The 14617-nt window shown below is 43.5% G+C and overlaps 1 protein-coding gene across 2 annotated transcripts in view; it reads left to right on the top strand.

The window, feature by feature from the left end:
* Positions 1-3496: 3496 nt before the first annotated feature.
* The window catches only part of dos (daughter of sevenless), a 352985-nt gene continuing 341864 nt past the window's right edge, over positions 3497-14617 (top strand). For both annotated transcript variants that reach the window (XM_017609168.1, XM_017609167.1), the window contains exon 1: positions 3497-3759. In XM_017609168.1, coding sequence (XP_017464657.1) covers positions 3691-3759 — 69 coding nt within the window. In that variant the 5' untranslated portion in view covers positions 3497-3690. The remainder of the gene's footprint in view (positions 3760-14617) is intronic.

The following is a 14617-nucleotide window of genomic DNA, read 5'->3' as shown; positions in this document are numbered from 1 at the left end:
GTTGAGAAGTGCATGTGCAAAAATTTCCTAAGTTGCATAAAGGAAATTTTTGCACATGCAGCAGTACATAGCATGTATTTAGGCGCCTGGTGTTAGCAGACGCGCCTAAACAGACGCTTTTTTAACGTAAATTAATCGTTTACGAGACTCGTTTACAATTAAAAAACGGACGTAAAAATATTCGCATACGAATGCTTTTTCGATGCGTTTACGACTGTTCGTAGGCGATGCACAATTTAAAGCGAAAAAGTGCTCGAAAAAGAGTCGTAAACGGCTATCATAAACGATTTTTAATCCGGTTTTTCTTCGAGAAAATATCCAATTACGAGCTCGTTTACGATGATTTTGCTGGCTGGGTAGCCGTGACAAATGAATTCATACACAAACAGACATTCTGCCATAGTTTCTTCTAACTTGGTTCAAATTAATCGAATTTATTTTATATGTATATTTATTTAAATAGATATTATCTCGTAAATATAATTGTTTCCAATATAGTGAGGTAGTTTCTATAATTTCTTTATACCCGTGCTAGTAGTATAACGTTAGTGATACTGAGCTCTATAACCAAAGAAACACAACTATTGTCGCAATTGTAAACGAAAAGAGAGCGTGGGTCGTTCATGTAACAGAGTGCGTAAACTTATAAGATTATCTGCTTGATAAAGTTATCGGTTTAGATGAATACCACTACTGAACTTGTTAACACAATTAGGGCCGGTTGTTCAATGTCTGATTAGCACAAATCGGAGGTAGAAGCTCCGGTTAGGCACAACTACTGCTTTATCGATCACATGTTACATGCATGATGTCGAAATCGTCGATAGTGTAGTGGTAGTGATAACCAGACATTGAACAACCGGCCCTTATGGGCTGTTTTTGCTTACGCGTAAATGTACATTTAGCGCATTTAGCTCTAAATGCTACTCTAAATGTTCATTTATCCATACAAAATTCGTCATCTAAATGCAACTCAATCTTTGCATTTAGAATCTAAATGCTAAAAGCATCCCTGTGATCTTCCAAAATTTCCACGATTCGAACATGGTTTAATGATAAAAAGTGGCAACATTGGTTTTTCGAGTATACAACCGCTAGCTGCGTTTCAGTGATCGCCGATCGAGATTTCATTTATTATTTTACATTATTTGGATAAAGAAAAGTTACGCAAATTCAACAACAACGATATGATCCTGATAGAGATCTGGTTCAACTATTATCCCGTCTGTTTGTTTTGTTTCCTAATTAGGTGTGGAAAATATAATTGGCAGCACCGACAAATGAATATATACACAAACAAATGTTCGGTTATGGTTAAACAATTCAGGTTTTTGTATTGAATTTTCGGTTTAGAATTTATTTTTCCTTTACAGTAGGGGTTTTTGCACATTATCTTTTCCGTGAGAATTTATCGTAATGGATACGGATCTGAATAAGCGACTGGAACACGGCTGTTTGTCAAAAGCATACGATTTCGAACTCGCGTAAATGTACATTTGCTAAATGCGATAGCATGAACGCTCTTCGAAAACATATGTTCGAAAGTGCTAAATGTTGCATTTTAAATGCAGCAAAAACGCTGCAATAGGCTGTTTTTGCTTACGCGTAAAAGCACATTTAGCGCATTTAGCTCTACATGCTACTCTAAATGTACATTTATCCATACAAAATTCGTCACCTAAATGCAACTAAATGCAACTCCATTTTTGCATTAAGAATCTAAATGCTAAAAGCAACCCTTTGATCTTCCAAAATTTCCACGATTCGAACATGGTTTAAAGAGAAAAAGAGGCAACATTGCTTTTTCGAGTATACAGTTGCTAGCTGCGTTTCTGTGATCGCCGATCGAGATTTCTTTTATTTTGCATTACATATTTGGATAAAGTAAAGTTAAGCAAATTCAACATCGATTTGATGCTGATAGATCAATTTGTGATCAACTCTGTTTGGTTGTTTCCTTATTAAGTGAGGAAATTTTAATTGACAGCTTGATTCAATAACTAAAGGTTTGCTCATTATTGACATTAGAGTTTTGACACTCCCTTAGCTCCCTTACAAAAGCTATGCACACACACACGAACCCACACACAGTGCCTTGCTAAGGGAGACGATTTTGTTAAGAGGGAGCGAGAAAACTGCTTTTTGAGCAAACCTTTTATTATTGAATCATGAATTGACAGCACCGACAAATGAATATATACACAAACAAATGTTCGGTTATGGTTAAAACAATTCAAGTTTTTGTATTGNCTGCGTGAGAATTGATCGTAATAGATACGGATCTGAATAAGCGACTGGAACACGGCTGTTTGTCAAAAGCATACGATTTCGAACTCGCGTAAATGTACATTTGCTAAATGCGATAGCATGAACGCTCTTCGAAAACATATGTTCGAAAGTGCTAAATGTTGCATTTTAAATGCAGCAAAAACGCTGCATTAAACTTATAACTTGCTTGTTCGCAACTCACTTCTCTGCTCGCTTTACTCGCAGCTTGCTGACTTGTAACTAACTCACCTCGCTGTGGCGGCGCCCTTATATACCTGCGCTGGCACTTATGGCAACTCTAGAACATTCTGAAGTTTATCGCTCATTCTCTTTCTCTCGCTGTTCGCAGTGTTCATCCAACTTGACGTTTCTCTTTGTGGAACATTCTACGTCATTCCTCGAACATTCTGCCTATTTCTCGTTGTTCGCTTTGTGTTGCCGCAGTATTCGCCACAGTATTTTACTATTTCAATTTCAGTATTTCAATGATATGTTTGAGACCAATTGGAGAATTACATTGGACTTCAAGTTGAGAACTAGCATTTTCTCAACTTGAGAAACAGTCCTTTTTTCATAAAAAAAATTCCCTTTTTGTTGAGAACGCTATGATACTCCACTTGAGGTACTGTTGAGAAACAAAGTTGGAGATTTGAGCAATACCTTAGTTCTCAACCTAACCTCAAGTTGAGCTCAAACCTAAGGGCCGGTTGCTCAAAGCCTGGTTGACACTAATCCCCGGTTAATCGTTGTCGACGTTACGGACACCGTGTTATATGTATGGAGTGGAAAACGTCGATAACGATGTTAACCGGTGATTAGTGTCAAGCAGGCTTGAGCAACCGGCCCTAAGGGCCGGTTGTTCAATGTCTGATTAGCACAAATCGGAGGTAGAAGCTCCGGTTAAGCGCAACTACTGCTTTATCGATCACATGTTACATGCATGATGTCAAAATCGTCGATAGTGTAGTGGTAGTGATAACCAGACATTGAACAACCGGCTATAAGGGCCGTTTTCACCATCTCTGGTTAATACTAACCCCCAGTAAAACATTGTTACCGACGTTACCGACCCAATGTTAAATGAATGGAGTCAGTACCGTCGGTAACGATGTTTAACTGCGGATTAGTGTTAACCAGAGATGGTGAAAATGGCCCTAAATGTTTATTGGGTACTCAGTACTTATGAAAAGTATCGACATTCTGTACTCGGTACTCGTAGCGTTCTATCACTAGTATTTACTCGTATCGTTTCATCTATAGTTGTGATAGTGCTATCGGTAGTTTGCCTTTATAAAAACTTAGATTTGTTAAAATTAGTTTTGTTTCTAAATTATTTAATCTGGTCTTCAAAAACAGCTGTACTAAATCTGGTGGATAAGGGTTTAAAGTATTTAAACAAAATAAAAGGAATATTTACAAAGCATGAACAAAGAAGTACATTATGAGGGTTGGTTGATAAAGTCGCCTCCTTCAAAAAGGATCTGGAGATCGGTAGGTTGTGGGAAAAATCTTAATTAATTAATTTTTATTTACGTTTTAAGTAACTGCCGTTCTGACAGCCAGGCAGATTTATTTGGACCACTCAACGACTATAGCGCCATCACCAATTGTGTATTTTTTTGTTCTCATTTTCTATTTTATGTTACGCTAGCGTTGGCTTTCCATTACATCGGCTTTTGGGAGTTTTGACAAAACTCACGAATTTCGTGATGAAACTTGGAGCGCTGTAAAGAATCATATATATTTACATTATTTATCACTCTTCACTTTATTAGTAATAGTATTTAACTAATTTGTCGGCAAATTCTTTGCAGTTTCACCAGCAAAGTTTAATTAAAAAAGAGCACTTAAAATAAATATACGATCTTTGCAATGGGCACGTGCATTTTGTGTACATTAAATGTATTTTATGTTATTTTATAGCAATATAAAACTCGTTTAATAATTACACTACTCTTCTCCGACAAAGTAAACAAGTAAACAAATCAAAATGGCTGTGAAGGTGAATATAAAGGGTGCTACCACATGGTCGAAAATTCAACAAAATAAAACGAAGGGATTTTCAACACCACCTTTGTTTCATAATGATCTCGGTAACAGTAGGGAATAAATGAGGAGAAATCTTTAGCTATTTGTACAACGATTTAGGGGTGGGGGGCGGATGGGAAGGACGCCGCTTTATGAAAAGTCACCCCTCCCACCTCCAACCACTCCCCCCTCCAACCACTCCCCCTATAGACCACTATAATTAATTAACCGCACATCAGCAGGTGAATTTTGCGTTGAGCACGCCAAAATTGTTAACATTATAATAAATAAAATATATTTTTTAAGGATATATTTAGCGATATTGTGATACATGTGGCTAAATCGAAGTACTAGGTGCTCGGACTAGTAAAACTGTCAAAAAATAAGAATTCGCTCAGAGCGAGAGAGTAACATTGAAAAGTACGGGATCGCTTTCTAGTAAAATATGGTAACTTCTGTCAAGTTCAACATAACCTCCAAATTTTGGTTGTAAATTTTTGCTTATTTTGTATGTAAACACACTCAAACCACACATGTAAATAACCCAACACACACACATTCATTAGAATCCACTTTAAATACTTTTCAACATGAATTAGCAGAGTACACTTTTCTTTTGTTTACAATTTGGTTGCCAACCACATTACAGCTGATCGTTTGACACATTTACTAGAATTTACCAGCAAAATATTCTCAGACTAAAGGCGGTTAAACATCGTTTCCGCCTACGCGGAAAGGAATTCTACGCAAAAATACATTTGTTAAAAAGAACATTTTTTTTATAAAAACTTGTTTTTTCTATCTTTAATTCATTTTTTTTTATTCTTTATTCAAAATCGCCCGATATCTAATTTGGCATAATTTCTTTTATTAAAAAATCCCACGGTTTCCGTTAGTTGGGTCATATTTATTTATTTATTCAATCAAATGGAATACAAATCCTTACTGAATAAAGCAAAGGGTAATTCTCTAGGGTGGGGTAACAACCCCTAAAAAAGGTGCGGAAAAGNGGGGGAACTAATATTATTAACCATTTAAAAGTTATGAACAAAAAACTTTTGTTAAATTTCGTTGTTTTCTATGGGCAATTACACCGACAAAGATTCACTAAATCACCTGTTCTCACTTTTTAAACACTATTAAAATATATAATTTAACTTATTTATTAAAGAAACACATAGTTTTATCAACCTAAGATAGATTATTTTGTTATTAAAAAGAAGTTGACAAGCTTTGCGAGCTGAAACGCGAGATTCCAAAATAGCTATCGTGCTGCCAGTTTTATCAACATAAGATAGATTATTTTGTTATTAAAAAGAAGTTGACAATCTTTGCGAGCTGAAACGCGAGATTCCAAAATANTTAAACACTATTAAAATATATAATTTAACTTATTTATTAAAGAAACACATAGTTTTATCAACCTAAGATAGATTATTTTGTTATTAAAAAGAAGTTGACAATCTTTGCGAGCTGAAACGCGAGATTCCAAAATAGCTATAGTGCTGCCACTGTATTAGTATTTCGTAATAATTCACTTTTCCTTATGAGATGTGTGCACTGTTGAATGCTTTTCGGTATCTTCTTTCGTTTTATATATACATAATGAAAATTTTCAGGTGGCCGAAACGCGTCGTTTGGTACCCCTCCCGACTTTTCCGCACCTTTTTTAGGGGTTGTTACCCCACCCTAGAGAATTACCAAGCAAAGGAGCATAAATACTACCTAAAGTAATTTAGCAGGACACGATGTACTGTTTCAAATGAGAGCGATGGATTATATTCCGAAAGCTCATTTACCTCGGAGAGGGTTCCAAAGAGAGGCGAGAATTTCGCATAGTTGGATTTCGGATATCCCAAATAAAATAATGAAGCACGTCGCAAGTTATAAGACGGAACATTTAAAGATAACTTCTCCAAAAGCGTAGAGCAATCGACAGAGCCTTCCACTATTTTAGCCACAGAAGAGGCAGCGAGAAATGAGCGCCTACTATTTAACGAGTTTCAGCCAAGGAGTTGACAACGAGGTGCATACGTGGTACAGGCTCCGAAAACCTCAGGGAACGCAAGCCAAATTTTATAAAAACTTTTTGGATCCTTTCAATCCTGTTTGAGTAGACGGACCGATAGGGTCGCCAAATGAAGGATGAGTATTCTAACCTAGATCTCACCAATGAAACATAAAGAAGCTTAAGGGTATAGGGATCCCTAAACGACGGCTATTGCGCTGAACAAAAGCGAGCATAGCATAAGCTTTGGAAATAACATAATTAATATGAGTTGCGAAGGTTAGTTTTGAGTCAGAGTATACTCCCAAATCTTTAACCTCTACGACAGATCTAAGATCATAACCGCCAATATTATACTTGGTTTGAACAGGAAGAAGCTTTCTGGTGTAAGTAGAATATGAGCACTTACTGGCGTTCAGAGATGAACAATTAAAAGAGCACCATGAGTCTAGTCTATCGAGCTCGGATTGCAAGAATATGGCGTCTTGTGAGTTCTTTATCACTGCGTAGACCTTGAGGTCATCAGCATATAATAAATACTTAGACGACAGAAAGCATGACCCAACATCGTTTATGAATAGGACAAATAAGAGCGGACCCAAGATACTACCTTGAGGTACACCCGAAGTGGCAACAAAATGATTCGAAAGTAGGTGACTTCAATGCGCACCACGATCTTTGGCACTCAAGCCTGTCAAACGATCGTAGGGGAACAGACTTGGCTGAGCAGATAGACGATTCGACATTCTGCACAATGAACGACGACGCACCCACCAGGATTATGGGTAACTGCAGTAGCTCGCCAGACATCACAATAGTCAGCGCTGGTCTGATAAACAGCATAACGTGGCGACCTATGCTGACTCTAGCATCAGACCATCTACCCATAGTCATCTCGATTGATAAACCAACCGACTTTGCCTCCGCCAAACACCGGACCTATGTCAACTTTTCTAAAGCTGACTGGAAAGGTTACGCGGAGTTTACTGAAAACACCTTCACATCGCTCCCCACACCAACCGACGTCCATCTCGGTGAACGTAAGTTCCGCAGGGCTATCACTGCTGCTGCAGCTCGCTTCATACCGGCAGGATGTATATCGGACCCACGTCCAAACTTCCCTGCCGAAGCGGCTGTTCTAGCTGATGAGCGTGATAGCCTTCGTCAGGCCGATCCCGGAGATCCCCGTATCAGGGATCTCAACGCGGAGATTCGGCAACTTGTAAACGTACATAAGCGGAAGAAGTGGGAGGAGCATCTGAAGACTTGCAACTTCACCTCTGGTGTGAGCAAGCTTTGGTCAACCGTGAGGTCATTGTCTAATCCGACGAAGCACGACGACAGAGTCGAAATTTCCTTCGGCGACCATGCTTCGTCGGACCCGGAGCGATGCGCGAGCTATTTTAGCCGGCAGTTCATACTGCATCCTCCGGTGGACAAAGCCAAGCGTCGAGTGACCAGAAGGCTGCACAAACTGCCAACAACTTGTGCCCCCCTTGCTTTCACTTGCGGTGAAGTTCAGGTGGCCATCGGGAAGGCGAAAGCCTCCAAAGCCATGGGTCCCGACGGAATATGCATGCTGATGCTGAAAAATTTGGGTCCTGCGGGGGTAGCGTACCTAACGGAGGTCCTCAACTTGTCAATGGCCACTCTCATCATCCCAGACATCTGGAAGGTGGGGAGAGTGGTCCCACTGCTCAAACCGGGGAAACCTGCCAACAAAGGAGATTCGTATCGTCCGATTACACTCCTTTCCCCGGTAGCGAAGACACTCGAGGCCTTGCTACTCCCGTACTTCACAAACCACCTGACCCCAGCGAAGCATCAGCATGGTTTCCGTAAAGTGCACAGTACAACAACAGCACTTAACGCCATAAACACTCAGATAACTCGTGGCCTTAACCGTAACCGTCCCTGTGAGAGAACGATTCTAGTAGCGTTGGACTTGTCAAAGGTGTTTGACACCGTCTGCCATTCCACGCTGCTAGAAGATATAGAGGCCTCCTCTCTCCCACAGAGGCTCAAACGGTGGTCGGCAAATTATCTAAGTGGTCGACATTCGTCGGTAATGTTTAGAGACAAAACGAGTAAGCAGCGAAAAATAAAACAGGGGGTTCCTCAGGGTGGTGTCCTTTCCCCGCTACTGTTTAACTTTTACATTTCAAAGCTCCCTCAACCACCAGAGGGAGTCTCGATTGTCTCTTATGCCGACGATTGCTCGATCATGGCGACTGGGAATGGAATTGATGACCTGTGTTCGAAAGTAAACGGCTATCTCTCCGAACTTTCTCGCTTCTTCACTGCAAAGTGTCTAGCCCTCTCCCCTACGAAATCCTCCGCGACCCTGTTCACAACCTGGACGAAGGAGGTCAGGCTACCGCTGGGGATTCACGTCGATGACACACCAATTCCGACGGTGAATAACCCCAAAATACTCGGAGTAACATTCGACAGCCTGCTCTCCTTCTCTGCGCACTCAACCGCTATTGTCAATAAAGTACAGAGCCGCAACAAGGTCCTCAAGTCGCTAGCCGGCAGTACTTGGGGCAAAGACAAAGAAACGTTGCTGGCAACATACAAGGCAATAGGCCGGCCGGTTTTGAACTACGCAGCGCCAGTGTGGTCGCCAGGGACTAGTAGGACGCAGTGGACGAAGCTACAGACTGTACAAAATACCGCACTCAGGACAGCGATGGGATGCCTCTTGATGTCGCCTGAACACCACCTGCACGGCGAGGCGCAAATGGTCCCTGTAAAGGAGCACAATATAATGCTCTGCAAGCAGTTCCTGATCGGGAGCCACAGAAGTGGCCACCCAAGCAGACAGCTGCTTGCAGAGGAGCCCTCGCCTAGGCACGTCAGGAGGCATCTATATGAACTGACGGACGAAGTCCAGAGGTTCATTAAGCAACCTCTGGACCCGACAGCGTACCGACAGGCCTTGAACGGCATTCACAGGGACTCAGTCTCGAGTTATGTAGACTCTAGACCTGTGAATGCCGTTCTAGGCACACCACCCCCGGACATTGACGAGACGGAGCTTCATCTGCCTCGGGAGACGCGCACCACACTTGCACAACTTCGCTCCGGCTACTGCAGCAGGTTAAACTCCTACCTGAGTAGGCTGAATGAGGATGTGCCTAATGAATGTCCGGCATGCGGAGAGACCCCACATGACTCGAAACATCTCTTCGCATGCCCGGCAAACCCGACATCCCTAACGACCTTGTCCTTATGGGCAAACCCCGCAGAAGCTGCACGCTTCCTAGGGTTGCCGTTAGTGGAACTTGACGACAACGACTGAGATACCAACCGATCTGGGCGGGGTTGTTGTAGCCGCTACAACAACAACAACAACAACAAAGTATATTATCGATGGCAACTGTACAACACCTTCACCACTTCAAACTGCTCAGTTTGCCTAAGAAAATTCCGTTTTTCCCCCTTTTTCAAACGGTTCCGTAGGGGTCTGTGGGAGGCCCCGAAGGGGGGCTCCGACTTTTCGTTAAGTTGGGACTGTCCCCTTTCGAATAGGGGGGCGGGGGGATTTAGGGGATACGCCCCCTCCCCCTCCGCCCCCACCCCAAAAACGACCGGCAAATAACTAAAGATTTCCCGTAGAATTCTCCTTTCTGTGTTGCCGGAGAAGAGTAGCGGAAATTTAATATATTAAGAGAAAAATATAATACACAGTCCATTATATTGAGTCAACCCTGTTTAATTTGTTGGTTCTATGTAATATACATGCATAGTTTATGCAGTCAATGAGTGCCAAAAATATATCTTTTTTTCGCCGTTTTAATTGAGCGACGCCAAATATATTCCACAACCACATCAGCAAAACTGGCGGGGTTATTGTAGTTTCGAGTTGAAAAAAAGCGCATGACTACCAGCCACTGGGAATCAATCCTTTTCTTTACCAAATTTGCTCTCGTCTATCTGCACTACCAGCCCTAGTCCACCAATTTTCCCGGTGAAATCTTGGTGGTCCAGCTGGTATATTACCACCGCCTCACGGCAGTAGCTATACCAGTCAGTAAAAGTGACAGATGAGCGAGCTGTCGCCACCTTGCAGTCGTCCTGCCGTAAGACTGTTTCATGAGAAAAACTGTCCACGAAGCAGTACATCAGGTAGTACACATGGGGGACATTGATTCGTGATTGCTCAAATCACGTCCCAGCCGCAACGGAAACTCGGGTTCTCGATTTGCAGTTCCCCCTACGGCATACAAAAAAGCCAAATTTCCCGCCTTCAACCCGATTGAAAGGGGTTTTATGTACGGGGCAGAGCTTCGTTTTCGGTATTAAACCATGATCCTCTGCAAATCGGGTCCCTTGTGTGGGTGTTCGCAGCTCCATGATGACTCGCGGAAAATTCCAAACATTGTTGTGTGTTGCGCCAGCACTTGTGGACGGTATATCATCTAAATATAAAATAATTGATATTGATGTATTTATATTTTATATGAAAATGTAATACCTGCAAAAGTTAAATCCATTTTTCTTATTTTGTTTATAATAATCACAAGAAAACTCCAAATTAAAAATAAAAATTAAACCGCTGACGAATTATATAGCACCGTTATAAATTTAACCCAACCAGCAAAAATACTAGTAAAGCATTGTAAAAGTTAATATACAGTTTTAAAGGAAATTAATAACCTTTCTTTTGGTCTGTATTCCTTGTGCATTGCACTTCTAGCTTCTGATAAAAATAGATTTGTATAAAAAAATATATGAAAAAAATTCGATATAAACTTGCGTCCATCGTATTTTTGCTTGAATCCCTTTCTGCTTAGGCGGTCTTCGGCCGCGCTTTGGGATTATAACCCTTACGAAATAGAATTCTCCTTTTTGTGTGCACCAACTGCCAGCCCAGTGATGTAGCCTTGGGAAAGGATGAGGTAACTAGAATTCCCTTTTTGTGTGAAAAACCTGGGGCTGCGGCCCCAGTGATGTCTATTATGGCTACTGGATGTTTTATAAAAATTTCTTGCCAATAAAAAAGTATCGAAAGGGTAGGTATTCTTTACTTATGCCTGAAATATATAACTTAACACCAGTTACGGCATCCACGGTTGAGTCAATATACCAAGGAGGACCAATGCGACAGTAAACGCCTTATTAATGCTGGCTGGGTTTTTGGTTATTTCCTTTTGTTGTTGTTGTAGCGGCCAGATCGGTTGATATCGCAGTCGTTGTTGTCGAGTTCCTCTAACGGCAGCCCCAAGCCTCTATGGGGTCGGTCCACAGGGACGACGCTGTTAGGGTTGTGGGGTTTTCCGGGCCTGTGAAGAGATGTTTCGAGTCGTAAGGGGTCTCTCCGCATGCCGGACATTCATTCGGCACGTCCGCATTTAGCCTACTCAGGTAGGAGTTTAGCCTGCTGCAGTAGCCAGAGCGAAGTTGGGCTATTGTTGTTCTGGTCTCCAGAGGCAGATGGAGCACCGTCGCGTCAATGTCCGGTGTTTGTGTGCCTAGAACGGTATTCACAGGTCTACGTCTACATAACTCGAGACTGCGTCCCTGTGAATGCCGTTCAGGGCCTGTCTGTAACTTGACGGGTCCAGAGGCTGCTTAATGAACCTCTGGACTTCGTCCGTCAGTACATACAGATGCCTCCTGACGTGCCTAGGCGAAGGCTCCTCTGCAAGCAGCTGTCCATTTGGGTGGCCACATCTGTGGCTCCCAACCAGAAACTGCAGAGCGTCGTGTTGTGCTTCCTAATTGGGAGCATTTTCGCCTCATCGTGGAGGTGGTGTTCTGGTGACATCAGGAGGCATCCGGTCGCTGTCCTAAGTGCTGTGTTTTGTACTGTCTGTAGCTTCATCCACTGCGTCCTACTAGTCCCCGGTGACCACACTGGTGCTGCATAGTTTAAAACCGGCCGGCCTATTGCCTTGTGTGTTGCCAGCAACGTTTCTTTGTCTTTGCCCCAAGTACTGCCGGCTAGCGACTTGAGAACCTTGTTGCGGCTCTGGACTTTATTGACAATAGCGGTTGCGTGCGCAGAGAAGGAGAGTAGACTGTCGAATGTTACTCCGAGTATTTTGGTATTATTCACAGTCGGAATCGGTGTGTCATGGACGTGAATTCCCAGCGGTAGCATGACCTCCTTCGTCCAGGTTGTTATGAACAGGGTCGCAGAGGATTTCGTATGGGAAAGGGCTAGACACTTTGCAGTGAAGACGCGAGCAAGTTCGGAGAGATCCCCGTTTACTTTCGAACACAGGTCATCAATTCCATTCCCAGTCACCATGATCGAGCAATCGTCGGCGTAAGAGACAATCGAGACTCCCTCTGGTGGTTGAGGGAGGGGAGCTTTGAAATGTGAAAGTTAAGCAGTAGCGGGGAAAGGACACCACCCTGTAGAACCCCCTGTTTTATTTTTTTAAGTTTGCTCGATTTGTCTCTAAACAATACCGACGAGTGTCGACCACTCAGATAATTTGCCGACCACCGTTTGAGCCTCTGTGGGAGAGAGGAAGCCTCTATATCTTGTAGTAGCGTGGAATGGCTGACAGGTCCATCGCTACTAGAGTCGTTCTCTCACAGGGACGTGGGTTAAGGCCACGAGTTATCTGAGTGTTTATGGCGTTAAGTGCTGTTGTTGTACTGTGCACTTTACGGAAACCATGCTGATGCTTCGCTGGGGTCAAGTGGTTTGTGAAATACGGGAGTAGCAAGGCCTCGAGTGTCTTCGCTACCGGGGAAAGGAGTGTTATCGGCCGATAAGAATCTCCTTTGTTGGCAGGTTTCCCCGGTTTGAGCAGTGGGACCACTCTCCCCACCTTCCAGATATCTGGAATGATGAGAGTGGCCATTGACAAATTGGTGACCTCCGTTAGGCACGCTACCCCCGCAGGACCCAAATTTTTCAGCATCAACATGCATACTCCGTCGGGACCCATGGCCTTGGAGGCTTTCGCCTTCCCGATGGCCACCTGAACTTCAACGAAAGTGAAAGCAAGGGGGGCACAAGTTGTTGGCAGTTTGTGCAGCCTTCTGGTCACTCGACGCTTGGCTTTGTCCACCGGAGGATGCAGTATGAACTGCGGGCTAAAATAGCTCACGCATCGCTCCGGGTCCGACGAAGCATGGTCGTCGAAAGAAATTTCGACCCTGTCGTCGTGCTTCGTCTGATTGGACGGTGACCTCACGGTTGACCAAAGCTTTCTCACACCAGAGGTGAAGATACAAGTCTTCAGATGCTCTTCCCACTTCTTCCGCTTATGTATGTTCACAAGTTGCCGAATCTCCGCGTTGAGATCTCTGATACGGGGATCTCCGTGGTCGGCATGACGAAGGCTATCACGTTCATCGGCTAGAACAGCCGCTTCAGCAGGGAAATTTGGACGTGGGTCCGTAATACATCCTGCCGGTACGAAGCGAGCTGCAGCAGCTGTCAGTTCGTACAGATGCCTCCTGACGTGCCGTGTCGAGGGCTCTTCCGCGAGCAGTTGTCCGCTGGGATGGCAACGAAGTTGCAGGTCTTCAGATGCTCTTCCCATTTCTTCCGCTTATGTACGTTCACAAGTTGCAGAATCCCCAAATTGAGATCCCTAATACGGGGATTTCCGGGATCGGCCTGACGAAGGTTGTCGCGCTCATCAGCTAGAATAGGCGCTTCGGCAGGAAAATTCGGACGTGGATCCTTAATACATCCTGCTGGGATGAAGCGAGCTGCAGCAGTGGTCACAACCCTGCGGAACTTACGTTCACCAAGGTGGACGTTGGTTGGTGCGGGGAGAGCAGCGAATGTGTTTTCAGTAAATTCCGCGAAGCCTTTCCAATCAGCTTTAGAAAAGTTGATATATGTACGGTGCTCCGCGGTCGGTTAGTTTATCGATCGAGATGACTATGGGCAGATGGTCTGATACCAAAGTCAGCGTAGGTCGCCATGATATGCTGTTTATCAGACCAGCGCTGACTATTGTTATGTCTGGCGAGCTGCAGCAGCTGCCCATAATCCTGGTGGGTGCGTCGTCGTTCATTGTGCAGAATGTCGAATCGTCTATCTGCTCAGCCAAGTCAGTTCCCCTACGATCGTTTGACAGGCCTGAGTGCCAAAGATCGTTGTGCACATTAAAGTCACCTACTACCATACGGTTTTCACCTCTGAGGAGCGGACCTATGTCAGGGTGATATCCTGTCGGACAGCAGGTGACAGGGGGTATATAAACGTTAAATATTTCGAGCTCCACATCGCCTGACCGGATGGAAATACCCTGACATTCTAGGGCGGTATCCCTGCGGCCGATGCCTGCTTCGATAAGACGATACTGCACGGTGTGGTGCGTGATGAACGCTAAG

This window comes from Rhagoletis zephyria, unplaced genomic scaffold (genome assembly GCF_001687245.7).
Source record: "Rhagoletis zephyria isolate East Lansing unplaced genomic scaffold, Rhagoletis_zephyria_1.1 Rzeph_scaffold_00197, whole genome shotgun sequence".
In the NCBI taxonomy this organism is placed as follows: Eukaryota; Metazoa; Arthropoda; class Insecta; order Diptera; family Tephritidae; genus Rhagoletis; species Rhagoletis zephyria.
Note: the sequence above shows the minus strand (reverse complement) of the source record. Positions and strands in the feature narration are given on the sequence as shown.